Source organism: Xylaria bambusicola, assembly GCF_022495145.1.
Source record: "Xylaria bambusicola strain CBS 139988 unplaced genomic scaffold F5B22scaffold_59, whole genome shotgun sequence".
NCBI lineage: Eukaryota > Fungi > Ascomycota > Sordariomycetes > Xylariales > Xylariaceae > Xylaria > Xylaria bambusicola.
Window position 1 is genome coordinate 154,294 of NW_025953612.1, and position 27,715 is coordinate 182,008.

The 27,715-nt window shown below is 46.0% G+C and overlaps 5 protein-coding genes across 5 annotated transcripts; 3 read left to right on the forward strand and 2 right to left on the reverse strand.

Annotated features, from left to right (window-relative positions):
- Nucleotides 1-1,525: 1,525 nt before the first annotated feature.
- On the reverse strand, nt 1,526-4,096 carry F5B22DRAFT_624397 (uncharacterized protein). The gene is made up of 3 exons (XM_047976125.1): nt 3,624-4,096; nt 1,987-3,571; nt 1,526-1,929 (listed from the first exon to the last, which is right to left on the reverse strand). The coding sequence occupies exons 1-3, from the start codon at nt 3,957-3,959 to the stop codon at nt 1,700-1,702; spliced, it is 2,151 nt and encodes a 716-aa protein (XP_047826549.1). The 5' UTR covers nt 3,960-4,096; the 3' UTR covers nt 1,526-1,699.
- Nucleotides 4,097-4,504: 408 nt separating this feature from the next.
- On the forward strand, nt 4,505-6,341 carry F5B22DRAFT_660396 (putative MFS transporter; the record flags this gene model as incomplete). The annotated part of the gene is made up of 4 exons (XM_047980282.1): nt 4,505-4,592; nt 4,629-5,484; nt 5,540-5,913; nt 5,986-6,341. The coding sequence occupies 4 exons, from the start codon at nt 4,505-4,507 to the stop codon at nt 6,339-6,341; spliced, it is 1,674 nt and encodes a 557-aa protein (XP_047826550.1).
- Nucleotides 6,342-7,274: 933 nt separating this feature from the next.
- F5B22DRAFT_650873 (cytochrome P450) lies at nt 7,275-9,120 on the reverse strand (the record flags this gene model as incomplete). The annotated part of the gene is made up of 4 exons (XM_047979376.1): nt 7,275-8,129; nt 8,194-8,293; nt 8,371-8,514; nt 8,579-9,120. 4 exons carry the CDS (start codon nt 9,118-9,120, stop codon nt 7,275-7,277), a joined length of 1,641 nt encoding a protein of 546 aa, XP_047826551.1.
- A 2,814-nt stretch (nt 9,121-11,934) lies between these two features.
- On the forward strand, nt 11,935-20,878 carry F5B22DRAFT_639320 (uncharacterized protein; the record flags this gene model as incomplete). The annotated part of the gene is made up of 12 exons (XM_047977700.1): nt 11,935-12,889; nt 12,951-13,295; nt 13,353-14,771; nt 14,851-14,908; nt 15,094-15,428; nt 15,495-16,361; nt 16,438-16,672; nt 16,732-17,029; nt 17,192-17,839; nt 18,281-18,687; nt 18,737-19,434; nt 19,485-20,878. 12 exons carry the CDS (start codon nt 11,935-11,937, stop codon nt 20,876-20,878), a joined length of 7,659 nt encoding a protein of 2,552 aa, XP_047826552.1.
- A 964-nt stretch (nt 20,879-21,842) lies between these two features.
- On the forward strand, nt 21,843-27,098 carry F5B22DRAFT_455723 (uncharacterized protein). Its single transcript, XM_047972007.1, has 4 exons — nt 21,843-21,937; nt 22,009-23,896; nt 23,963-25,260; nt 25,395-27,098. Exons 2-4 carry the CDS (start codon nt 22,077-22,079, stop codon nt 26,876-26,878), a joined length of 4,602 nt encoding a protein of 1,533 aa, XP_047826553.1. The 5' UTR covers nt 21,843-21,937; nt 22,009-22,076; the 3' UTR covers nt 26,879-27,098.
- Nucleotides 27,099-27,715: the final 617 nt, after the last annotated feature.

A 27,715-nucleotide genomic window follows, 5' to 3' on the forward strand; every position in this document is an offset into this window, starting at 1 on the left:
GGGTTAAATAAAGTATTAATAATAATTATTAAGTTATTTATAAAATAATTAATTATTTAACATTTAAAAAAATATTAATAAAAATAAATAAATAATAATATTAAAATATATTATTATTAATAATTATATCCTTTTATTAATAATAATCTTTAAAGGTAAAAATATTTAATATTAATAATTTTTATAATAAAATATAAGCTTATAAGATAATTAATTTTTTTAAGCTTTATTTAAAGGGTAATTTAATAATAAAATTATATTAAATTAATTTAAAAAGGTTTTTATATTATAAATTTAAATTTAATATAATAATAAATAAATAATATTAATATATAATAATTATAATAATTATATAAATAATATCTTTTTAATAATTTATATATTAAATAAAATATAATTAATTTTTTATAAACCTTATTATAATTATATTATATAAATATTAAATATTAAAATCTTTAAACTATTAAAAAAATAACTTTATAATTACTTTTATAAATATTCTTTAATTAATTTAAATATTAAACCTTTTAAAAAAATATATTAAAAATATTATAATTTATAAAGATTAATATTATAATATTTAAATAAATTAAAAATATATAAAAAATAAATAAAATATTAAACTTTTTAATATTTAACTTTAAATATATTATTATAATACCTTTAATAAGTTAAAATCTTTAATAAAGTTATTAAAAATTTATTATAAACTATTATACATTTAATATATTAATATAAAGGTTAATTATTTAAAAGGCCTTAAAGGTATTAAACTTTTAAATTAATAAAATTATAACTTTTAAAGTAAAAGTTTAATATTTTTAATTTAAAGTTAAAAAATCGATTAAATTAAAAAAAAAGAAGGTAAAAATAACATTTAAATATAAATTTATAAAAATATTAAATATATAAAGGACCAAATATAGGGTATATAATAAAAGGATTTATAAAAACGAAGTAAATAATTATAAAGTACTTGGAACTTTAAAAAACCTATTAAAGATTATTTAAAAGGATATTTTGGAGCTTAAAGATTGTATTATAGCTATAACCGCCTAAAAACAGCAATCGCGATCGTTTTCGTTAAAAAATACGGCTTCAATTAAGTGGTATTGGGTGGGTGGTAGGGTGGCCCGTGACGTGGTAGCCCGGGACCCTTGCGATTTGCTTAACGACTGAACACAAAATGTAATCGTAGAACGTGTCTATTATATCGTCCAGTGGTGCAAGTATCTTACATATCACAGTTAGTCCAAATACTCTTGCTGAGCCGGCAGATGGGGGAGACTAGAATGACTAATAGGTTAACGGATCAATGATTTTTGATGTAGGGGATCATCCGTTCGGGCAAAAGCACGCCTTCTAGAACGATGCATCCATGGGTTAATAAGAGAACATTTTATTTAATATTTTGTGCCGCTGGCATGCCTATCCACGCTATTACGGGGTTTCAGCTGTTCATAGTACTTGTTCCCAAGGCGAGGTATCTCTCATGGACGTGCAGAGTCAATGGAAGTGAACCAGCGCCGCATACAGAAGGGATCAATTGAGGTCTATTGAGATGATCTGAAGTCTAAGTTGTAACCTGTGAATTTACCCCTTGAAATCTCCTTGTTAATAGACTATCTCCACAATAATAAGTCCTACCATTCCGCATCCACTTCCTTGTGACAGTGTCTTTCATTCCTGAACTTGGATACTACTGACCATCATTTTCCTCAACAGCGAAAGAATCGCCTGCTAGGCTATCAAGAAAATTCATATCGACTCCCTGAAAAGTCCAGTTGTTCCCAGTGGCAGACATATCAGGAAGCCCCATGGTCTGCTCAGATAGTATATCGTTGTAGAGATCCCAAATCGAAATTTCGGGACCTGGGGATCTTTGGCTGGCAGTCGTTTCCTTGCCACCTGATGTTTCTCCTGGGAAGGCTACATTGGTGTTAGCACATTCACTATCAAATCTGTCAGACGCGTTGGGTGCCGTACTGTTCTCTACCTGTATGGTATCTTTTAAGGTGTCAATTGCAATGGGTGTAGGTTGGACCGCATCTTCGGTAGCTATCTTGAACACGCCAAAATAAGGAATATGCGCGCTGACAACTGCCTCGGTAGCAGCTTCCAATAATGTCTCGTCCCCGGGCTCGTGCACGGTAACACGTCTAGCAAAGTTAGAACGGTTTTCAACCCTATCAACTTTGATGGCCAGCAGTCTGCGGAGCACATTGGCGCTTTGAGCACTAAGCACGTCTTCATTGAGACGATTGACCTCTTCCATGTGTTCTTGTACTTGTTCAATGGCAGCCCGATCAGTGAGATACTGGTGACCAAGAACATCTTGGGAGTCGGAGCTGACGCTACCGTCTAGGTGAGTTAACAGTAACGTCATCGCCGCCATAAGGGCGACAAAATCGACGATACGACAGCTCCAGCTGTATGCAATCTGGTTGAAGCCACGCAATGTGTTGAAACGAGAGATAATCTCCCGTGACGCATTAGCACATGTGACGCGAGAATAATGACGTCTCTTTTGTTGGGCTCCTGACGAGGCGCAAAGCATGTATGGAAGGTGGAGTTGGTTGAGAAGGTTGTAATGGAGGACCTGGGCAAATAACCTTCGTGTATCCCAGAACAGCGCCTCCGAAGATGTTGACGAGACATTGTCTAGATTGGGCGCTCTCCACCACTTGCTAGGGAGACTTGCGGCGGCCTGCTGTAGGTTCTTGTCAATAGTTTCAGTGAGTTCAAGTTGGGATGGGTCGAGATAACCGGCAATTTGACTGGATTCGTTTCGCTCGACAATACGAGCAGCGATGACACACTGCATTCTTTCTAATCGCCCTGTCAGGGTGTCGCTTTCAAGATTCATGTCGGCAGCCATACTGCGATCAGGGGAACCGAGGGAAAGACCAAGCATGAGACTGAGGTGGTGGTCTAAGAATAGAAGCCGGAACCACATGAAATGAGGCTCGTATTGTGTTTGGGAATCGAATGACTTGTATTGTCCATGGCGGCGGCTACGATCAAGTCCCATGAGCTGTGCTATGCCAATTGCTCTCCGACCCGCCATCCAGCCTTTCCGAAGGTTGCCGACGTTTACATGATACATACTCTCCATCATGATACACGCTAAGCCGTCGATGTTTCCAGAGAGCTCTTCGTTTGTCGTAACGAGATTGATAGCTAAGCTTGCAAGCCGTTCTTGGATGACCCATGGTGACTCTGCTAGGCCCTGCAGAGCTTCATTCCTCGGATGGACATGCTGTAGGAAGATAGCTACCTGCAGCATATGCTTTGCGATGAGGACCGGGTGAGAAGTCGGTGGGGGGATCTGTAGGAGGGTATCGGGTGTTTTGAGACCATCTCGATGGAGTGTAGTATAGGGCAAAGTTAAGATCTCGTGGGCAAGCACTGGAACGGAGGGGTGACGATGCGCATTACATATGTTGGTCAGGTCTTCGCGGGAAGGTAGAGATGAATATAAGTACTGAGATAAAGTCCCATGGTTTTCTTGAAGGGGACTGGCAGTCCTCGCCTGCCGAAGATTGTATATCCCGGAAGGGTGTGGGCATCCCTATCATACACAGTCAATGAACATTCACATGAATCAGGGTGTAGATACCGACACTTTGGAAAATACTGGGTGACAAAGATTCAGCGCTTAGTGACGAAGGAGTAATAGGACCCTCTACTTTTCGAGGTTTGGTAGGAGCGCCAGTATCCACGGCAACGCCTGAAATAGCAAGGGGTTCCGAGGGTTCGGCATTTTCCAGGAACTCTTGGCTGACACACTTAGACCCTCTTCGCATACAGCCGTTGCACACGGCGCTGGAAGAAAACGGGTCCAGAGTGCATTTCATTTTTCTCCGCTTGCACTCCCAGCAGCTCTTGGTGCCTTTCCGAACTCGGCGTTTCGTCTCATGGTGAGCAGAGACCGTGGGGTGGGCGTGATTGGCATCCATAGCGGCAACGCTACTGCTAATTTACCGAAGGGAGCAAGATGAGATCTCCGGGTATTGCTGACCCCAGCTGGATAGGTATCCTGTTGGCAGCAATAGTTGGGTTGGAATGAGGCGAGATTAAGCAAGTCTTTGTTGGGGCATTCGGTGGTGCCCGGGATCCGTCTCACCCGTTGTCTCACCTCACGTGTACGGGCGAATGTCTTGGCGCGGCGGTCGAACATCTTGGCACGGTGGTCAAAGGGCTTGGCACGGTGATGGAGATCGAGCGGCTTTTCGACCGCCGCCGCAAAGTGGGATTTCCATGCAGAGTAATCTTGCATCTTGGGATTGTCCCTTGTTGCCTCCGATATGCCATTCATTATGCCAGATATGTCAGATCTACCAAATTGGTTTTCATGGTGATATAAACTGTCTGATTCACGCGTCCATCGTTTAAGATCCGAACAAACTACTTATATGCATTTCGAGCTGCGTCAACAAAACCACTCATCATTACCGATAACATAATCTCATTTCGACCCTGTAGAAATATAGAAGCAAAGAGTATGGCGGACTTAGAACCCCCAAGGGGTCGCGATGAACCCTCGACGATACCCGACTTCCCACGCCAAGCAAGCTGTGAAATTGACAATGGTTTCAATGACTTACACTCCCCTCCTGGCGATACAGATCCGAAGGACTATGCGACGGGGTTGAAGTTGTTCACCGTTATGCTGAGTATCTGCCTTAATACTGCTCTCGTAGGGCTGGAACTGGGAATTATCTCGACTGCAATCCCGGGCATCACCGACCAATTCCATCGCATTCAAGACGTCGGGTGGTATGGATCATCAACTTTTCTGGTTGTCGCGTCGTCGTCATCTGTATGGGGCAAGGCCTACAAGTATCTCAACGTCAAATACACATACCTCGTATCCACGTTCATTCTCATTATCGGCAGTATCGTCTCCGCGTCAGCTACAAACAGTGCTGCAGTCATTGTTGGTCGAGCAATCCAAGGCTTAGGTATCGGCGGCATTCTCAGCGGCTCTGTCATAATCATCAACCACGTGTCCCATCCCAAGCTACATCCTCCGCTTATTGGGATGTGGACAGCCGTTTTCATAATATCGACAATTCTTGGGCCTCTGATCGGCGGCGCCTTTACCACTAGCGTCACCTGGCGGTGGTGTTTCTGGATCAATCTCCCGCTAGGGGGACCGGTTGTTATCTTAATATTGTTCTTCCTCAACATACCCAAACACGTGAAGCCTGCCCAGGCAACATTTGGCGAAATACTTCTACATCTAGATCTTCCCGGCTTCGCCTTTTTGCTAGCTTCCCTTATTACCCTGGCATTGGCCTTGCAAGAGTCCGGTCAAACTCAGCCATGGAGTGCTCCCTCTTCGATCGCACTTCTCGTTCTTTGGCCGGTTTTCACAATAATATTTTTCATCATTGAGTTTTTCCAAGGCGAACTAGCAGTTGTCCCTTTGCGACTACTTAGACCACGGGTAACATGGGCCAACGCCCTGTATTGTTTCTTGTGCGTAATTACTTAACTACCCCTATTAAAGACAGCTCAGCTAACCAGTCAATAGTTGCAACTCAGCAAACTACCAGATCGTTTTTTATTTGCCCATCTATTTCCAAGCTGTGCGCGGCGACTCGGCGATTATAAGTGGCGTAAACCTGCTCCCCTTTCTGGCTCTTTTCGCCCTTGGCGCCGTTATCAGTGGTGCAGCTGTCGGAAAGACTCGGTACCTGCAACCATTCGAACTGATCAGTGCCCTACTCACAACTGCCGGCGTCGCCCTTATTTACACATTAGAAGTCGACTCTCCTAAAGCTCGTTACATTGGCCCTCAGATCCTCGCCGGTTTTGGTCTTGGCCTCGGTAATCAAATCCCAATAACGGCAGTGCAAGGCCTTTCGAGACCTCAGGATATGACAAGTTCGTCAGGCATCGTACTCAGTATGTTTTCCACCCTGCTTTTGAGGACACCTTTCCTCATCATTTCTCTCTTATTGCTAACCTTGAGCGCAGTGATGCAAGCTCTTAGCGGTACCTACTTCATCCTGATCGCACAATCGATATTCGCCAATCGCTTAATTATCAATATTAAAACCATGTATCCCAATATCAGCGCTGAGCAAGTCATCGCCACCGGGTCTGGGGCTGATCAAATTCGGCAAGCCTTCCAAGGAGCTGACTTGACTGCTGTGCTTAACGCTTATATGGTGGGCATCAAAGACGTCTTTGCATTCTCACTAGCCACTGCCGCTTTAACAGTTCTAATTTCTCTCGCCATCCCTTTCAAGCGGTTACCCGATCATAGTAATAAGATGGAAGAGAGTTCAACAGAAAACGACGAAAAGAAGGGGGAAGTAGCTAGCGATTGATGGTGAAGATATCTATCTGACATTGTACATTCAATTCTAAACCTTTTAGTTCTTTCGCCATCCAATAGCATTTGTATCTCAGGATATCATTTGAGGCTTTAGACATTACAAAAGGATCAAAAGTTCGAGGGGTATTTATCTTCTATGTAACAGTTAGATCAACATAGACTAAGTAGGTTCATTGGTGGGGGGCAGAGGCTAAATATTAATCAGGGAGGGCACTTACACTACCTATCAGCAAAGTACCTCACTGGAGAGCCGTTGTCTTGCCCTGTAAAGCCTATTGTTTAAAGAGTTGCCCGGCATGTTTCTTTCTGATCAGGGATGAAAAATTATTAAAGAATTGAGTGCGGGCGCTCCCATCTTCTCTCCTTCTCTATCTCCTCACCTTCCATATCTATAGTGCCACATCTATATAGGTTCTCGGTGGTTTCTCTCGAACGTAGGTGGGCCGCGCGGCCCCTACAGTGCGCAGGAGGGATCAATTTAAGGTAGTATTGAGTGCTCTAGCGAGCTAGGTTCTATCTCACCAACGGTTGAGCGGTGTGCTGAATATATATGTGTGATCTTCGAGCCCTAGTTTAGCTACTCCTGGACTCCACCTACGTCTGACAGGTTCGGTATCCGTTATTGTAGAACATAACTGCGAAAATCCTCGAGTAGTCCTCTATGCTATTTCTAGTCTCGAGTTGGCATCGTATTCATGTTGCCATATTCATATTGACATGAAAGCCACTCAGTCTTCCCTTGATTGTGTCACATGCGCTGAAACATTTTGCTTCGCTATCCATGCATAATTCGGTGTACGTCTTTTTACTACTCATGTGTCGGGGCTATTTATACTGTTCAGCGTTGGTGTATTTAAGGATTAACTATCGATCTTATAGCTATACTAAGTTCTATGTTGAATAACTTCAAATTTAAGTATTAATTTCAGCGTTGAATATCTACCCAGGGCGTGAAGGTCAACTCCATCTTCTCGATAACTGTTAGGAAATGGTCCTTTATCCCATCGACCCAAGCATCAAAATCGAATGGGCGGCCGAGATCCTGCGGGAAATCAACCCTGAATTCTCTTATAACTCGCGCCACCATGAGTTTGAGTTCCTCAATCGCGAGAGCTCTTCCACCACAAGCGTGAGTTCCATATCCAAAGGGGATCCACGCTCGTCGATCCTTGATCAATGAATTGTTTCCTTTCCCTATGCTATCTTCCATCCAGCGCTCGGGAAGAAACTCCTTGGCTCTAATGAAATATCTCTCATCCATTCCAATCACATGCTGGCCAACGTAGACTTGTGTATATTCAGGAAGTATGATGCCTGTGTCGAGTATTATTCCTCCCTTGGGAACAATTGCCGGTGTTCCTCCTTGGAGAGGCCCAAACATGCGCAAGGCTTCTTTCACCACACTCTCCAGAAGCTTTAATTTTCCAATCTCTACACTAGACAAAACTCCGTGTAAAGTCGATGTCGAGTCTATCTCTTTGCGGAGATTCTCTTGGATCTCTGGTCGAGACGCAAGAGCAGCAAAAATACACGTTAAAGTGGTGCCTATGGAATGTGCACCCACAGTTAGAAGGAGAAGGACATGTTGCTTGACGTCCGCTGGGCTCAGGCCCAAATTCGTCTCGGTGTCTGGAACCAGTAGATGGCTGAGTATATCTTGGCTTTTGCCCTCTCGAGACTCATGTGCCGCCATGATCTGATTAGCTAGTTTGATGAAAGGCTCGTCAGGCAGTGGTAGATAACGCAAAATCTGTTGTAGGTGAGGCAAGTGACCCGCGAACTTTGGCGCACCCTCCAAATCAGATTCATTGAACCATTGTGAGTGGCGTAGGGCTGCTACATACCGACACGAACCGCAGAAATGAGGGTATTGAATTCAATGGGGTCATATCACCATACCCGTCTTGGAAACCAGAATCATAAGAGAAACCGAGGTGTGAGATTCTAACATAGAATACATGATCTTTCATTAACCGAATTCAATGAGAGGCGAGAAATATGAGGAAGAAAGTTTTACTAACACGTCGAAAGCGAAAGCGTCTAATAGCTGGCCACAATCAACTGAGCTTGACGCTTTCTGATGTAAAATTGCAATGGTTCGGTCGACATGCGTTTGTATTCGTTCAGTCATACGCGATAGTTCCGATTTGCTGAAAGCTTTCAACCTACATATTCTACTTTAGCGATATTATTCAATGTTCGTAGTCGAGGAATTCTGACACAACTCACAGCATTCTCCTCCAAGCCCCATGCAACTTCTGGTCTCTTAGTGTCGCAACATTTTCTCCTCCAGGGATATTGAAAACTTGATTGAATGTCCCTCGGATATATTTACCGCCATATAGCTTTTCGATAGCATCGACACTGTTAATAGAAAGTTCATTGGGCCCAATACGGATGATATCACTTGTGTACTTCTCATGAAGCGCCTTGTGGGTTCTAGAAGCACGTCCCAGACCGGCCTCTATCGCATTCCACAAGCCAGATACTGCTGCCAGCTTCGGACCAGGAAACTTCCTGAGGGGTGAGAAGAAGAGGCGACGAACTATGCTAATAATGGCTGAGCTAGTGAGAAAGATGGAATTTGCGCTTCCTATGGAAGTCAATATGTGATACTGGGCATATGACCGGGAACAAAGGTGGAAATAAAATGCAAGATTAATAGCAATGTAGGGAAAAACGTAGAGCTCGGTAGAAACTTCAGGGATTGGCGAAACCAAACAATTAATTGCAAATGCAACGAGTACAACTGTTAACGGAGATGCCTCCATAGTGAGATAGACGTGTAGATGGAGAATAGGTGCCGTGGAGCAATTTGAGGCAAGGAATCAATATAATACTTGTTTTGGTTGACGGACCTCAGATAATCTTTTTTATGGTCTAGGTTGAACAGTCACCTTGCTGCAATACCAAAGTTCTATTATGTATATATGAATCGAAACAGCTAACAATGGGAAATATGGAGGTACGTCTCTTATCATGCTTGTTCCTTTCAGCGCCGCATTATTACGTCGTATCCCCCTGAATCCGAGGGTCCGACGCTGTGGCCTAGTCAGAAACCTAGAATCTCATAGTCTAACTGCGCCGCCGAGCTCATAAGCAATGGGTCGACAGCACCCAGCATACCAGACTGGGGGGAGGTACCGGAATCGAACCCACTTTGCCAATCGTCGGAACGTAGATAGCCGTGAAAGCCTAGTGAGTTCTTCTCGGCTATCCGCGCATACAGATAGACAAAGGTATTCGGCCCGTGTGGTGGATGTGAACTTTGACGTATTACCTTTCCGCTACCGGCCTGCATTGCAAGGTCCTATTCACTAGCTTACATAGAGTCAGTTAAATCCTTCTTGTACAACCAAGATTTCACATGTAAGACTTGCTTACTTACTTCTTGTACGACTACGATTTCACATGTAAGATTCAGGATAATAGTAGATAAGAACAAGAGGCGGTGTAGCAATTAGCGAATAATTACGTGATCTTTTGGCACTTCTAGATCACGTATGCTAGTTGGTCCCACAAGGCTGCAACAAGGAGGCCCATCTAGTCTAGTAGAATATAACGGACGCTATTCGAACTGCTGGTATTTTACTCAAGTCAAGGTACTTAGCGAGAAGTCTTCAAGTTCAGTCGAATCACATTTTATACTATAATTATCGCTAATCCACTGATGCATCCTGATAACGGGTAATTTTGATTGTTACCAGATCTAGTCTCACACGGGCTGAACACCTATACGCAGTCTCATATAATCAGCCCTGTCGCCACACCTTCATGTGAGACTTACTTACTGTAACTAAAGGTGTCCACTGAAGCCATATTGAAAGATTATTGTACTCAGAAACATACCCAAGCCGAAAATCTAGCCCATGCTATATTTGGGCATGCCGGGTCATTCTGCTTAGGTTACTTTCTGATCTGTAATATCTTCTCACCTACGTAACACATTGAAATGAAACTGCGTCGTGAATTCGCGGTTACTCCAACGCGGACCTGGACTACGAGTCCTGCGTGCGTGTATAAAGCCTGTGCCCCAAAGTTGCATGGGGCTGGAGACGAGTGCTTTGTAGATAAGAACTTTGCATAAGGAGAATTGCAAAATTCTAATTCGTCTATGATATGCGCCTAGTTCTACGAGCAACACTGCGAACGGTCAGGCTAATACTAGCTATTGTTGCAAGACTAATTTATTCTTACAGCGCAACAGGCGTGCACTCAACCGGGCACGATATTAAATAAGAAAGAGCAGAGTTAAATCATTCCATCATTTAGATATCGAAATATCACAGAAAGCTTCAAAAGAAAGTATAGATAAGTAAATAGCATAGAAAATCTTGAAGTTTAACTCTATTAATATATAAATGGGGTTGATATGTATAATAGTTACACATAATAATCATTATGAAGAAATTTACGCAAATGCCACAACCCCGTAGGGCGGGAGGTGGGATGCCGAAGCCGAAGGCCTATGCCACCCACCTGCGGCTGTAGCACGAAGAAGATAAAAGTTCTGTAGTGGGCAGTCTTTATCTTCTTCATCCTTCTTCTAGGCCTACACACAGCTACGCGGGACGAAGAAGAACTGGTTGAACATACTACGCACTTGGGGAGCGTAAGCCTCTATCACGTCTTAGTCGTAGGTAGGCTATTCGGGCCGTGCCAAGACGGCACAGCCCTTTGTCCGACTGCGCCTAGGGCCTGAATAACTGCCCAGACTAAGCATACGGGCAACTGGAGGCCAAAAATCAAATACTACGCGAAATAACACCCAAAACGACAACGCCTTTCCTTCCTTCCGCCTTATAGGCGCCACTATCGCAGTGGATGGTGGTGTGGGTTAAAACGCCTCCCGAACACTAAAAATCCACCATCGTGGGTGGAAAAGTGGGCTGATAAAGGAAAACCTCAGATCACGTGACCGCACACGAACAGCCCCTTTTCCCCTTTTGTAGGAGATATAGAACACATCATCAATAAGTATACAGAGTTGCGCCCTAAGTTAAATCTTCTTAACAAAGATAATTAAATCAAATAGATATATGATATTAAGATTCATATAGAGTTATATGATATTGTCAAGTTTTTCATCTAACCCATGAAGACATAACCCTTAGGTCCAAGGTATATAATGGCAATCATTTTTTCGGGTTATTAAAATATCGCGGCATCTCTATCAGTAGCCTTGTCTAATGGCATTGTAACGTTGTTGTCTCACTAGATACGAGTTACTATCATCTTAGAAATCCCTGCACCATCATATAAGCTATAGAGCAACCCTACACATGGGCTGAACCCGAAGGAATGTAAGGCAACTGGTTATTTCTTTTTCGGGTATGAAGTCCGACTGAGGTGTGCGTGCGGGTAATGATGTTTGTTAACTTCAGAATGTATCTGTCTCTGTTGGCGCCTTTCAACACTTTACGGCTGACGAGGGCTCATGTCCCTATGTGGCATCTTCTAGATCAGCAAGCATAAATAGGTTGTGCCATCATTCTCCTCTTCCCATCTGTGCTCGATGCTTTACTATTCATCAGTCTCATCTGACGCTTTGCTATATCTTTCAACGGTCCTGCCAGCACATCACCATGGAAATGAACGAGCCTATTGCCATTGTTGGCAGTGGATGTCGTCTTGCTGGAGATATCGATTCACCCTCCAAGCTCTGGCAACTTCTACGCGAGCCTTGTGATCTTCGTAAAGAAATCACCACTGACCGATTCAGCGTTGATGGATTCTACCACCCTGATGGATCTTATCATGGTCACAGCAACGTTAGGCATGCCTACGTTATGAATCATGATCCAAGTCAATTTGATGCAACGTTCTTTGGTATTAAACCAAGCGAAGCAAAGTCAATGGATCCACAGCAGCGTCTTCTTCTAGAGGTTGTTTATGAATCTATTGAAGCAGCTGGCATGTCTATCACCGGGCTTAATGGAAGTGATACTGCCGTCTATGCTGGTCTGATGACCAACGACTATGGGATGATGCTCACACGCGACCTTGCACATGTCCCTACATACCACGCAACTGGTATCTCTTCAGCTATCGTGTCTAATAGGGTATCCTACTTTTTCAACTGGCATGGGCCGTCTATGACAGTTGATACAGGGTGTTCCGCGAGTCTCGTCGCCCTTCACCTAGCAGTGCAGTCTCTCAGGAATGGTGAGAGCAGAATGGCTATAGCCTGCGGCACAAACTTGATACTAGGGCCAGAATATTTTGTCATCGAAAGTAAGCTAAAGATGCTTTCCCCAGACGGCCGGAGTAAGATGTGGGACCAGGCAGCCAATGGGTATGCCCGTGGAGATGGTGTGACATCTGTGGTCTTGAAGACATTGAGCGCGGCCCTAGCAGACGGTGATCATATTGAATGTATCATCCGAGAAACGGGGCTGAATCAGGACGGGTCTACTCCTGGAATCACCATGCCTAGTGCAGCCGCCCAGGAGGCTTTGATTCGGAGTACATACGCCAAGGCTGGATTGAACTTGCAGAATCCATGCGACCGGCCGCAATATTTCGAGGCTCACGGCACTGGTGAGTATTATAATCTATGAAAATATTGCGTTATTATTTATTTTAATCCTCTGTGGAACAGGTACTCCAGCTGGTGATCCAATCGAAGCTGAAGCGATTAGCAAAGCATTCTTCCGCGATCCTATACTTGATAATACCGGTCATGATGGGGCGATCGAAAGACATCCATTATATGTCGGGTCTATCAAGACCGTACTAGGCCACACAGAAGGATCTGCAGGCCTTGCAGCAATTCTGAAAGCATCCCTCGCCCTTCGGAATTCCACAATTCCACCCAATTATCTTTTCAACCAACTCAGTGACCGGGTAGCACCATTCTACGACAACCTTGAGATTGCCACATCCGCAAAGCCGTGGCCGAAGATCCCTGACCAACAAGTGAGACGAGCTAGTGTTAATAGTTTCGGTACGAAGGGCAACCCATATTTCTCACCCGCATATACAGTATATTGACAATCTTTAGGTTTTGGGGGAGCTAATGCTCACGCAATTCTGGAAAGCTACCATCCTCCTCTGCCCAAAGCAAACCAAATACTACACAGTGGCTCCCGCCCTACTATACCGTTCGTCTTCTCAGCTCCATCCGAGAAAGCTCTCAAGGCTGTTCTTACCTCTTATGCGAATTACTTATTATCGAAGCCGGATATTGCTATAGAAGATTTAGCATATACCCTGTGTGAGAGAAGAGGTCCTTTTTCTTTTCGCGTATCTTTTGCTGCAGGTGATCTTGATGATCTCTCAGAAAAAATCAATATCCATTTGCAGCAAGAGGGAGGCATCATCAGCACTAAGGCTTTGGCATTGGCCCACCCTGGCCAACACCATGGAATCCTGGGAGTCTTCACCGGCCAAGGCGCGCAGTATCCGCGTATGGGCGCTGAACTGATAGAAAAGTGGCCACAGGCCCGTCGAATTATCAAGCATCTAGAGATGATGCTCAGCCAGCTTCCCATTAACGATCGTCCCTCGTGGTCTTTGAAAGCCGAACTCCTAGCAAACGCCAAGTCTTCTCGAGTCCAGGAAGCTACCATATCTCAGCCTCTGTGCACTGCTGTGCAAATCATGATGGTTGACTTACTCAAGTTAGCCAAGGTCGATTTCTGCGCTGTAGTCGGCCACTCTTCCGGTGAAATTGCTGCAGCATATGCTGCTGGATTCCTCACGGCTCGAGAAGCTATCTCTATTGCTTATTATCGAGGCCTGCACTTAAGCTCGGCGGAAAGTCCAAAGGGGAAAGAGATCCCTGGAGCGATGCTGGCTGTAGGTTTGTCGATGAGCAAGGCAAGCATCATATGCAATCGTATTCAATTTGCGGGCCGAATCTCAATTGCGGCGAGCAACTCCTCCTCCAGCGTTACTATCAGTGGAGATGAGGACGCAATTATTGAGTTACAAGCCACACTGGATGCCGAAAAGGTGTTCAACCGACGGTTGAAAGTTGACAAGGCGTACCATTCAGCACATATGGAGCCATGCGGTGGCCCCTATATCACCTCTCTCGAGGCTTGTGTGCGGCAGCGACAGGTCCAAGAGAGCAGCAATACCTGTTTATGGTACTCGAGTGTGTACGATAAGGCAATTGACCCTGCCCAGGGTGTTTCCTGCAACTACTGGGCCGAAAACATGGCAAACCCAGTTCTTTTCTCTCAAGCGCTTACTAGGGCAGTCACAGAAATGGACTTCGAAGTCGTCATTGAGGTCGGTGCTCATCCGGCTTTGAAGGGGCCCGCTAGTCAAACCATCGGAGAAGCAGCCCCCTCAGGGCAGCAAGTTCCATACCTTGGGACGCTGAAACGCGGCATCACCGCAGATGAGGGATTTTCAGTCGCCCTAGGTCAGCTTTGGTCCCTTTTAGGTCCTCCACAGGTCAATCTTTGGGAGTGTGAGAGAAGCATGCTTGGAGATATGAACAACAAGTACAGTGTCGTCAAGGGCTTGCCTTCATACCCATGGGACCACAGCACTAAGTTCTGGCATGAGGCGCGAGCCTCTCGAAATATGCGTCTCAGAAAGAAGGCGGTTCATCCTCTCTTGGGAGACATAACCCCAGACAGCACCAATCATCACCTTAGTTGGCGCAACCTCTTACGCATCAAAGAAATAGAATGGCTCTCCGGACACGCTATACAAGGCCAAGTCGTTTTTCCTGCTGCAGGATATCTCTGCTCAGCGCTTGAAGCCTCACGTATACTTGCTAGTGACAGGGATATTCGATTGATTGAGCTTGCCGACTTTACAATTCACCATGCCGTCGTTCTGCCGGAAGACGATGCTGGCGTCGAAGTGCTGGTTGAACTTGTCCAGATTCCCACTACTGGATCAGATTGCCTAAAGGCAAGGTTCACCTACTCAGCTGCTGTTGGACACGATGTTGAGATCCTCACTCTCGCAGCAAGCGCAACCATCGTGATCAAACTCGGAACACCCGCAACTCCACTTCTCCCTCCAAGCCTTATAGCCTCGAAGCTCCAGCATGCAACCAGGGTTGATGTCGATAGCTTCTACTCTGCTCTGGCAGAGCTTGGGTACAACTTTACTGGTCATTTCCGTTCATTGTCGCAACTTACGAGAAAAAATCGACTGTCTTCTAGCTTGATTCACACAGTACCCTCGAATCTAGAGTCCGAGTCACTTCTCATCCACCCTGCAGAGTTGGATGCCGCATTCCAGGCTATTTTGCTGGCTTGCAGTTATCCGAACGATGAGCAACTCCGTGCTTTGCATCTTCCAACAGCCATACGTCTGATTCGAGTAGAACCTGCACAGTGCAGCTCTCGAGATACCAAATCAGCACAACTCCTGCCAGTCGAGGGGGCTATTTTTAGTAGCAACGATGAGATTGGTATTATTGGAGATGTGAATATCTCTTCTCCTTGCTCCTCGAATGTTATGGTTCAGATGCAAGGTATCAAACTTGTTCCGTTTGGTGGAGCTAGTGCCGAGAAAGACGATAGAAAACTGTTTTCAACAACACAATGGATCAGCCATAGCCTGGATGGCTCAAGCTATACCCCATTAGATCAACATATGCATGACACCATGAGCGTGATGGAAAGAATTTCGGCCTTCTACCTCCACCAGATCGACCTTCAACTTGCTCAAGACCACCCATTAAGATCTCAGCGGCCATTATGCTTCTATCTTTCTCACGCCCATCACATTACATCTCTCGTCGATAGTGGTAGTCATGGACTAGCCAACAAAGAATGGGAAAATGACACTCTCGATAGTGTAATGCGCGCAAGTGAAGGATTCTCTGACGTACCAGACATCCGCCTGGCACATCTTGTTGGCGAGCAGATGCCCCGTGCTCTAAGAGGGGAAACAACGATGATCGAAGAATTTCGCAAGGCTAATATCTTAGGTGACTACTACACCAATGGTGCCGTGATTCAATCGTCGGCTACGTGGATCGTTGGATTAATGAAGCAGCTTGTCAATCACTTTCCACAATTGAACATTTTGGAGATAGGTATGTTCTTGGTATCCTTACGCTCTCTCTACCGATGAGATTCCGGGTTTAACATTTGACTAAGGTGCCGGTTCAGGCGAAGGTGTGACATCGAGGATCCCTTCCGCTATTAATAATAGCTTCCTTAATTACACCTACACCAACGTCTCGGGCTCGATCCAACCTGACGGCACGGCGTTCTTCTCCCAGGTGGATGATCCAAAGCCAGTTCTAACAATCGATCTGGAGTTAGATCCTACCACCCAGGGCTACGTTGAAAGCTCCTATGACGTGATAATTGCATTTTGGATCATGCATGCTACTAAGGACCTGTAAGTTCGGCTCTTAATACTCTTCTGGCAGAAAATTCCGGCTCACTGGTCTGACATAGAAACTCATCGCTGTGCAATCTTCGTAAACTGTTGAAGCCTGGTGGCTATCTTATTGTCGCCGAAGGTAGTCTAACAAGTAGCGGAGGTGACGGCGGCCTTACTTCCATCTTCGGAACCCTGGGCGGATGGTGGCTAGGCGCTGATCAGGGACGGACATTGAATCCCTACCTGTCAACTGAAGAATGGGACAAATCTCTCAAGTGCACTGGATTCTCTGGAGTTGAGTTGACTGCGCCGAAGCAACTTACTGACACATTTGGAGCAAAGCTTTTCCTTTCTCAAGCTGTCAATGAGCAGGTCGCGTTTCTGAGAAATCCAGTTTCCATGATGTCTTGCCACCCACCCCCGATTGAAGATTTAATAATCGTCGGTGGGAAATCTCCACGCAGTTCTCATTTGGCCGATGGTCTCGAAAGAATATTCGCACAAGTTCCAGTTCAGCGGTTTAATACATTAGAGGAAGTCGATTACTCCACCATTAACAGCCGAAGTACCGTGATCAGTTTGACCGAGTTGGACGAGCCAGTGTTTTTAGATATCACAGAACCGAGATTTTCCGCTTTGAAGCAAATGTTTGGTCATGGAAAGAAGCTTCTTTGGGTAACAAGTGGCCGAGTCGATCATCAGCCGTACTCCAACCTCACTCTGGGGTTCGGGAGAACAGCCGCGATCGAGACGCCGGGTCTTTTATTGCAGCAGTTGGATATTTATAATCCTCTGCTGACGGAAGCCCACCAAATAGCCGAGATATTTTTACGTTTTGTTTCGACAATACCAGAGTCAACTTTGTGGAATGCGGAACCAGAAATCATCATTGACGAAAGGGGAATCGAGATGATCCCGCGCCTAAAGCCAATCCCCACGTTCAACAATCGTCATAACTCTTCATCGCGCGAGATCAAACAGCTAGTTGACACTCATCACTCCCAATTTTCTCTCGAAACAACAAAGTTAGGTTGGACTGCGAGGTACCTGACAGCTCAATGCATGCATATGCCTGAAAACCTCGACCTGGTTACAATGTATTCAACCTCAACTGCGATTAAGACCTCAGTTGGTCAACAGTACCTTGTGTTGTGCCGACACGAAGTTTCGCAGAAAACCTATGTCACTCTCACAGCCTCTCTGGCGTCGACCTATCAACTTCCCGTCACGTCTCTTGTTCCCTTTACAGGGAATGCTTCCCTCTTGGATTTACTAGCAGCACAAATGATCTCTATGGCATTACTCGATTCACTATCGGCTGGCTCAACAGCGGTGGCATTCAACGCAACAGGGCATATGGTAATTGCCCTTAGAGCTCAAGCTTCCTTTCTAGGCATAAATCTTGTCTTCTTGTCCGATTCCACTAATGTCGAAGCTGCCGGTGCTAAGCTTGCACCATACTTGACCCAGTGTGAGCTCAACAAGATCTTACCAAGTGCAGCTGTGCTATTCATAGGGCTCTCAGCCTCCGACGATGAAAGGGAGCTAAACGAATCCGCAATCATGTCTGTTCTACCACACCACTGTCGCAGGGAATCGGCTAGCACGATTTTTAGTTACGAGGGATTGTCAAACGCGGCAAGCATTGTGAGCGCTCTTCGCCGCGCTATCAACAAGATCAACAGTTACGATCCAGCACATTTAGAACTAGCTCGCTCGCTTGATTTCTCGGTGGACATAGGCAGTCTTCTTGAAAGACCTCTCACAGGCAACCCCCTAGAGATTATAGATTGGACAAAGTCTAGTACTATACCAATTACAGTGGGCAGAGCAGACAATCAGCAAACCTTCCGCAGTGACAAGACCTACTGGATAATTGGCTTGTCTACCGCACTCGGGGCATCGCTGTTTGACTGGATGATTCAGCAGGGAGCCAAGAACCTGGTCTTTTCTAGGAGGCGGCCTGATTTGGACGTTGAATGGGTCGAAGCTCACAAGCGTAATGGGGTTAGGATTGAGGTAGTTGCATGGTATGTGAACTGTTCCACTCTGCCCTTCTAAGTACTGACCAAAGCCTAGCGATTTGACCGACGAAATGAGTCTCAAGAGAGCGCATGCTGAGATTTGCGCTACCTTACCGCCTATTGCCGGTGTCATGAACGGCGCCGCCGTCTTTAGGGATAATTCGATTCTCAACATGTCTTTCAATGAGCTCGAAGATAGTCTCGCCCCTAAAGTGCTCGGAACAATACACTTGGATCGTATTTTCTACCATGAAAACTTGGACTTCTTCATTCTTACCTCCTCCATAACTGGTCTGCTCGGCAGCGAAGGGCAGGCTAACTATGCTGCAGCCAACACGTTCATGTGCGGTCTTGCAGCCCAGCGCAGGAAACGTGGTCTCGCCGCCACGGCCATCAACTTGGGAGCAATCGCTGGCGTCGGTCTGTTGGAAAGGTCAGATAAAAAGGTCCTAGAGTCTATCATGCAAAGACTTTCCCTTATGCCTGTGTCCGAAGGGGACTTCCATCAGATCTTTGCTGAAGCCATCGAAGCTGGTCGTCCTAACTCGTCTACATGTGGTCCGGAGCTTACGACGGCGCTTCGTGCCGTCCCATTTGATGATTCCAATGCCCCGGCTTTCTTTTCAAATCCTATCTTTTCTCACTTCCGACAGGTAGGATTAGGGCAAAAGACAAAAGGATCAAAGGGCGCCTCCACCAAAGAGCTCCTTGCTATGTGCGAGACTGAAGTCGACCTGCAAAATATTATCAAAGGTATTCATCTAACCAAGAGTAGTGACTTTGACTCAAGCTGACCACGTTAGGGGCATTTTCGAACGAATTACGCAAGGTGTTACATACAACAATGTCCGACGACGAGCTCATGGAGATGCGAAGCATTGACCTTGGCATTGATTCACTGGTCTCCATAGACCTACGCACCTGGTTTACGAAGAACCTGAAGGTCAATATCCCTGTTCTCAAGATCATGGGCAATGATCCCACTGGAGACTTGGTTTCGTTTGCTATAAATCATATACCATCTGAGCTCGTACCCATGATGCCGAATCGAGATGGACTTGGAGAAATAACCAAAGAAGATGCTAGCAAAATGACAATCGACTGGGACGTGGAAACTGCCCCCCCTGCAGATTTGTCCGGACTTACAGCTATACCTGTCGTATCCACTGGCAACGGCGCTGCTCCGAATACAATCGTCCTGACTGGGGCCAGTGGGTTCCTGGGACATCACATCCTCCAAGCTCTCCTAGAGCAGCCCTCTATCACAAAGGTCCACTGCATAGCTATGCGAAGACTTCAAGAAAAGCTGAAAAAGGGTGACTTACCACAAGATGAACGCGTTGTTTACTACGAAGGCGAATTGCACCAACCACGACTAGGTCTTTCCGAGGCGGCGGCAGCATCGATATTTGGGGAGGTGGACGCAGTTATTCACAATGGCGCTGATACATCGCACCTCAAATCCTACTTTGACTTGAAACCGTCAAATATCGATTCCACACTTGAGCTAATCCGGCTGTGCTTGCCGCGCAGGGTGCCGCTACATTTCGTGTCCTCCAACGCCGTCGGACGATACTCGAACAAAGAACAGATCGGCGAGGTCCCCATTTACTCACCCGGGGCGCCGCAACCGCCAACAGACGGATCCTCGGGATATCGCTCGACGAAGTGGGCTGCCGAGACATTGCTTGAGCGGGTTCATGAGGCCACTCGTCTACCGATATGGATTCATCGTCCCTCGACGATCATCCGGTCTGGGAGAGACGCCGAAGGACAAGCCGCCCAGCTCGACTGGATGAATGCGTTGATCTGGTACATGGATAAGCTATCGGCGGTGCCCAAGCTCAACCACGGCACGGGGTTCCTGGATCTCGTTCACGCTCGAACCGTTCGCGCCGGCATCGTATCGCATGTCATGAAGGGCGAAGCGACGGGCAGAACGGAGAAAGTCGGCTATGTGCATCACATGGCGGACCTCTTGTTGCCGTTGGCTAGGTTGGAAGAGTTCAGTCAAGAGTCCGGGCGCCAATTTCGACAATTGCGCAGGGAAGAATGGACGGCGGAGGCGGTTGCGGCTGGCATGCATCCGGCGGTCGTGGTGTTGATTGAGATGATGGATGCGCCTGATCTCAAAGGCCCACCGATGTTCGTCAAGGGCCCTGGGTCTCCCTCGGAGCCTCTCCCGACTGGGAACTAGATGGGATGCTTGTATTTATCATGGATTTCGTGGTCATGGTGTATGCTATTGAATAAGCAGCTCGCCAGCGAGTGCCAAGGGGTGTCAGATATACGTAGAATGAGGGATATAGGCATAGCGATAGTGCTATAGGGGCTACAGGTTTATGGGGGGCCACCTACCTAGGTATACACTACAGTCTCTACAGCCCCTATAGCCCTTCGCAGTACCGATAGTCTACCTACATGTACCTTATACAGCGTTTTTGCCAGCTGCCTCATGTCATCTTTCATCTCATATTGCTAAACTGTCGATATGAGAGATCAATTTAGTTCTGCCCTAATCTCTATTCCTTCTGTAGTCGTCTTCAATAATTGCGACTCGAACCCTGTTTTGTCTATTTACTGAGCACCATACCGAAGTCGTCAGCTGCCACTGCCCTGCCGCCACTCTTCTCGTTTTAAGTCTACGTGGTTGAATCAGATACTATGTGTAATCTAGTACGGCCTTTTACTAATTTTCAAGTCCTGAGATGTCCAATGTCCGTGAAGTCTATGATTATATAGCCTCAGTATTTGATACGAACCTACACGTCTCCTTAGGTGGTCTTTTGTACGGCCTTTACCCCTTCGTTGACTTCATCCACGAGATGCCGAATCTCTATTAGACATATGGTGAGGTAGGTAAGTAGCTTTGGAACCTGCCGAGCCTGCCGAGGCGGTTGAAGGAATACTACGAACACCTAATTGGTGGTGGGGTTTGGTGGGTGTCTGTAGTATATGTTCGTAGTATTGTTTCAACCGCATCGCCTGCCTATCCATGTCCTCTCTCTTAGTTCGCCGTTGCGCCTGATGAATGTTCAACTGTTCACAGAACCCTTCAGTGGCAGAGTATCGCTTGGCGCGCGGGGGTGTGAAAAAACTTATCCAATGATGTATCGCGACTTGTATAAGCGGTCAGATCAGGCAACCCTGGTATATGCGGCTGAACAGAACCACGATTTCGTCGCTGCTCTTGTATAACAGTGACCCTTACGACCGCTCACATCATTTCGAGCTCATTCCTAAAGAAAGCTTCGGTGTATGTTAGCTGAATTCAATCGAATTTGATACCTGCGTATAGTAGGACTCCTAAGCTAACGTAATTCTTAGCATCCCGCTTGTCCTCATAACTACACCAGCTTACCCATGAAAACCCTGCCGCCAATCACCAATCAGCGATGGAGAAGACAAGGTGTACAGACATTGGGGCATCTCATACAATGTCTTCCGAAGGCATACATGCAGCCCGTGGGGATCCAACAGACTGTTTACCTTGCGAATTTGGGGGGTATTACAACTACTGTGATATGGTCTTCGCAGTAGACGACGTTGAGAGCTGGGTCGAACATATCGTCAATGTACACCTCCAAGGCAAACTACCCCAGAAAGCGGTCTGCTGGTTCTGCGATGATATTGTCTTCGATTCTGAGCGTACTAAAGACCGTCGTGTGAATTTTGACCAGAGGATGCGGCATATTCATGCGCATATTCTCGAAGGGAAGGGAGTCAATGATATGCGTCCCGATCATTGCCTCAATGTACATCTACGCGAACACCAATTGATAGAAGAAGACGCGTTCAATATTACGCGCAGATACTCCGAGGTTCCTATATTTATCCAGGCGCTGCACGAAATAGGTCCCCAGACCCGTCGAAAGATTCATTCTCCTATTCACCAGCTTGGACGACTTGATGAACTTGATGATGAGTCTCCTCGTGCGTATACTTCATCAAAAGCTGGGAGGTCTAGGAAATCTAGGAAATCTAATATTGCATCTAAAGCTGGACCCACGCCAGCACTCGCCCAAGATGCTCTTAAGTCGCAGAGCTCCCCAGTCCCATCAACGTCAGCAGAGCAGCCAATTCCGGCATCTAGTAAACATCTCGAGGGCCACAATCGGGATACCTCGATGTCCGACCACGTTCTGATATGGAAACTGTCAGAATATAGTATCATTCGGTTCAAGAAAGCCACCGAGGGCCTTGAAGAAGATGACCAACGTATATGGCCTAACTGGGAAAAATGCATCATAACACAAGATGATTCTCTCTCAAAGGAGGACGCCCGTGAACATATTCAGCAGCTAAACAAGATCTTAAAGCTCACTGACAAGCAGGTGAATATACCTACGGCACTCAAGAGGCACGTCGACTTGGTCCTGGAAAGGCTCCAGACTCATGACCCCGACAAAGTGAACTTTCACTGGACTCTTGAGCAGCTAGAGCACGGACTGAAGACAGTTAACAAGGCTGTATTAGATCACATCGGACATGCTAGCTCAACAGGGAAAAGATTTCTACGAAATATCAATCGAAAGAAGGCGTATGAACGAGTCTCTTTGACCGCGTATTTCAAACGGAGTCCACGACCAGGTGTTGATCTCTGGAAAGTATGGGAGACTACAAAATATAATTCAAATAATCCAGCCAAAGCCATTTTATACTTTCCCAAACCCCATGAAGGAGAGCAGCACAATGTTATAGCCAATACGGAGTTCGACAAGGATGACCTTCTTTATCCGTATGACTCAGACGAGTCTTCAGGTTTAGGGCCAGAGGAGAACGTGGACAATCATAGAGAGAGTCAGCAAATAGATGATGAACGTGAAGAAAGAAAGAAAGCCCATGAACACGCAAGCAAGACCAATACAATCACGGTAGAGCAATCGTTCATGTCAAATTCTGAATTTGACTCTGGTTACAGATCCTTGTCGAACGCGAAACAGACTTTGGAATCTGTTAACGAAATAGAGCCTCCAACATATCAAAATTTCTTATATTCAGAAGCAGGGAGCCTAGATGGACGGACCGACAATTACGCTCAGTATCTCGCAGATGAATTGATTGCCAAGCTCAATAATGAGCTCAAAGATGTAGATTGGGCTAAGTTTCGAATATCCCTATCCAGGTTACTTCAAGAGTTTGCAATCCGAGTGGGCAACGAAGGGGAAACACAAAGCCACAGGGACCTAATGTATTGGACCCATAAATGGCACGAGTACGTATAATTCCCAGGCACTCACTTCACGTAGGGCTATTCGGCTTACAATGGACATGCTTCTAGGGACATTGTGAAGCATATAGAGAAACAACAAGTGCTGTGTGACAAGGACTACGAAGATGAGCTGCAAAAGAAAGAAGGGGATCCAGACTGGCGAGATCGTATTGGTTTACTTTTTGATAGAGACGATCAAGATTGCACCCTAGATCCTATATCCAGCACCGAGGGAAAGGCTCTGGCCTCTATTGAGATTGAACCATACCAACAAATTGTCTCACGCTCTCGAGCCTTCGAGTGGCTGGTATTTTCTATCCGAAATTCTATAATTCTAGATACTGTCAATGACAGTGCTATGGATGCAGTGAAACAGCGGATCTTACAGAAGCTCGAGCTCCATGATCAGAAACGTGGTTACGGCGCAGCTCGAATCAGTCGGCACAGAAATCCAGCCAGCTATCGCGCCAGTTTCACCCTCGATTGGCCGTCTACGAGAAATTACCAGGAGGGGAACTCGTTCAAATCCCTGTCCGATATTTTTGAACGCGTTCTGACGTTCACAGGTGAGTCCAAGCGAGCACAGGCTTTACTTTGTGAGGACTATATTTGTCAGACTTGGCCAAGCACCGGGCCATTTCTCATTCAATCAGTCCTAAAAGCTTTAAATCGCGATACCAAGAGGAATGGAGCAAGTGGTTCGTTGCAAGAACGAGATAGCCTGATCAAGATCCAGATATCTGAGGGGGTAATGCGCGTCCATCGTCAAGGCAATGCTTTCGAACTAGCAGAGACTGGGATGCAGCTAGCATGGCTTGCCAGCGCTCTACTCCCACAGCCGAAGTTTAACCAAGGCATCATTTGCAAACCAAGGGTGTGTTTCAGCCGACTTGATTCAGAAAACGACACAAAATACCAGGGTGAAGCTGATGACTTCTGCTGTCATTTTGAAGTCACAACGACTACATTTGACTTAGGTAAGGTATCTAGCGAGAACGGGAACTGCTGGCAGACAGTTATGAATAATTTCGTCATTGTAGACGGATTTCCGATCCGTTCTCGCCCCGGAGGAAAGCCTGGCCTAGATATCCCGCTGAATATTGCGGCCGACTTTATTGGAACACGGAAAGTCATCCATTTCAAGGGTCGGCCGCTAATCAAGGGGTTTTCAACAATGCTCTGCCCTATCAGCTCGGAAGATGGGGTTGTGTATTGGCACGTGCTCAAGTCCGGGCAAGAAAGGATCTCATTCGCAGATGGGAGGATTGACAGGATGTCTACCATTAAACCGGGAAGTTTGAAGGTGCGCGATCTGGAGAACTCCCGCCACGTCATCGGTTGGTGCACAGAAGTTAAGCAAATCGCCGGTAAGCATACACCTTGGGTCTGTGGGATGAAACGAAATTGGGAGTCAACGGAACAAGTTTCAAGTTCCTAAAGTTGGTCGTGTCTCAGTTGACTACGTAATTACAATTTTGACTAAATCGGCGTGACCTAATAGGGACCATTGACGCCAATCTTGACATTCGTCGTACAAATTTGAAGCAGCCACCCAATGAATGGGCCTTGAAGGAGATTCAAGTCGGCGGAGGTCAGTACATTAACGTCCTAGCTACCTTTGCCGTCCGAAAAGAACAGAAATCTCTACACATCGAACGTGATCGCTCAGACTACAGCGGCAACATGGAGTGGATTGCAAAGCGACATATTATTCTACATGATACGGAGGCATCCGAGAGACGAGCTTGGCTTATAGATGGTGCTAGTGCTTTGCTGTATTTAGTGTTCACGTCACTTTGGAAGAATCAGCATGGTGTAATGCGGGACTCTTACACATTCGATTTTCAGCAGCTAAAGGGATTCTTCGGCAGCCGCCCATCAGGAATGGTAACCTCGCTTTCAGTCCTGATGAACCCAAAATTCCTGGGCACTAGGTTGCGTGCTCGGGACCCCATGAACCCCTCGGATTGGTACTTGTTGAGGAATAGGGTAGATGAAATCTTCGACCTACTAGCCCAGATGATTGACCACCAGGAAGACGTCAACCCAGATAGTGGTTTGGGACACTTCGTGTCCTTTTCACCTTGGAAACATCACGTTGGATGGGCCTTTTCCGACATTGCGTCCCCTGGAGAGCCATGCAATCTGAAAACGACGTATCTTAAACAACATGGCGAAGGCTGGGCATACTTCGCTCGTGAATTACACGCTGTAACCTTATTCGGCCATGGGTTCGGAGACTTATTACGGCCTGCCATAGTGACACCAGACCCGTGTAATCGCTGCCTTTGGGGATCATTGGCTCCCAAAGGAGGCGATATCCTTGCAGTATCATTGGAAGATCTCAAGTTGCACTCTGAATCAAGCGATCAGCGTCGGCTCGAAACTAGATATATCCTCGGTCAGCGATTATCCGAGGCGTCACGGGACAGTTGCTTCAGAGCTTGTTCTTCCGGTAGCTGCACCAGCCAGCGAATCCAAACTTTTCACAGAGTCCCAGGAAAGGGTTACGATCCTATATGGGAAGACGCTAGTTTGCCTGAGTTAGATGAGAGATGTTCAAGCAATAGCATTAATGGCGCGGCATTGCTGGGTGTTCGGCCCACGACTTCCACAAAGTGGAGAGCCAGTAGGAGGAAGCGTGATCAAAAACAGCCAGATGGCTTACATCAGTCTCATATAGACTCAGATGAGCTTTGTGTCGCAGATGGCGGCTCCAATAGTACTAACGAGAGCTCCAGCATTACTCTTAGTCATGAGTCGATGCAGATGACTTCACTTCAAACTCCATCAACACCAGGGTCGAGTGTGTCGAGACAGCTAGATTCTTCATTTACCATAGATGAAGGTATAACAAGTATACCAGCCCAGGTTTCCAAAGGAAAAACTCCTATTCGGAGGATACATGCGGAGGCCCACGATTGGGTCCACAAACTCAAGCTGCCAAGAAAAACTAGCAAAGGGAATTCGACAGAATCGAGTTGATCCGCTTATCATGCGACTACAGTTCCTTCTACATATACGCTTATGAAATCTTTTCAAAGGGTGGGGGAAAAAAACATAAAAAACGGTCGACTTTAAACCCAGGGGTGAGAGAAGCTTCACTTGCAAGTTTGAGTAGAGCGAGCTTAAACAACATATTGTGTTGGTATTTTATCATATTCACGAAGCCTTTGGTCAATCAAAGATTGATGAGATAGGTGCAAGCAGTAGGCTCGTTGCTTGCTCGGCAGAATGAATTGGTGACAGGCAACGCGAACCTGGTTCAGGATTGTCACGTGAGGAACACACGTCAGTGATGGCCGGCCACAAAGGCAGTTTACTTCGTCTTCCACCAAGCCTCCAGTCACATGTCGAGATGTTGAGTGTCCAATCAGAACCGTAAATATTTCTTGTCTTTGTATTCGTCTAACCCGGTGTGTTCGCTACATTAGTCGTAACGCATCTTTCAAGGGAAGCATAGATATTGGTACCGTTAAATCATGAGCTTGTGCCGCTGACGTTATGTGCGTGACTATGCAGACATGGTGTAGATGACGAGCGCCATAAAGATAACGAACGCTATAGAAATGACGAACGCCGTAAAGATAACGAATGCTGTAAAGATGACGAACGTTATAGAGATAACGAATGTTGTAAAGATGACGAGCGCTGTAGAGATAATAAGCGCTACAGAGATAACGAATGTTGTAAAGATGACGAACGCCGTAGAGATAATAAACGCTATAGAGATAACGTCTATTACTGTTTTCGCCTATCTCTCGCGTATGGGCGCAGTAAACGTGGGTGAACAGGGAGCACCGTCGATGGCCACCTTGGCCG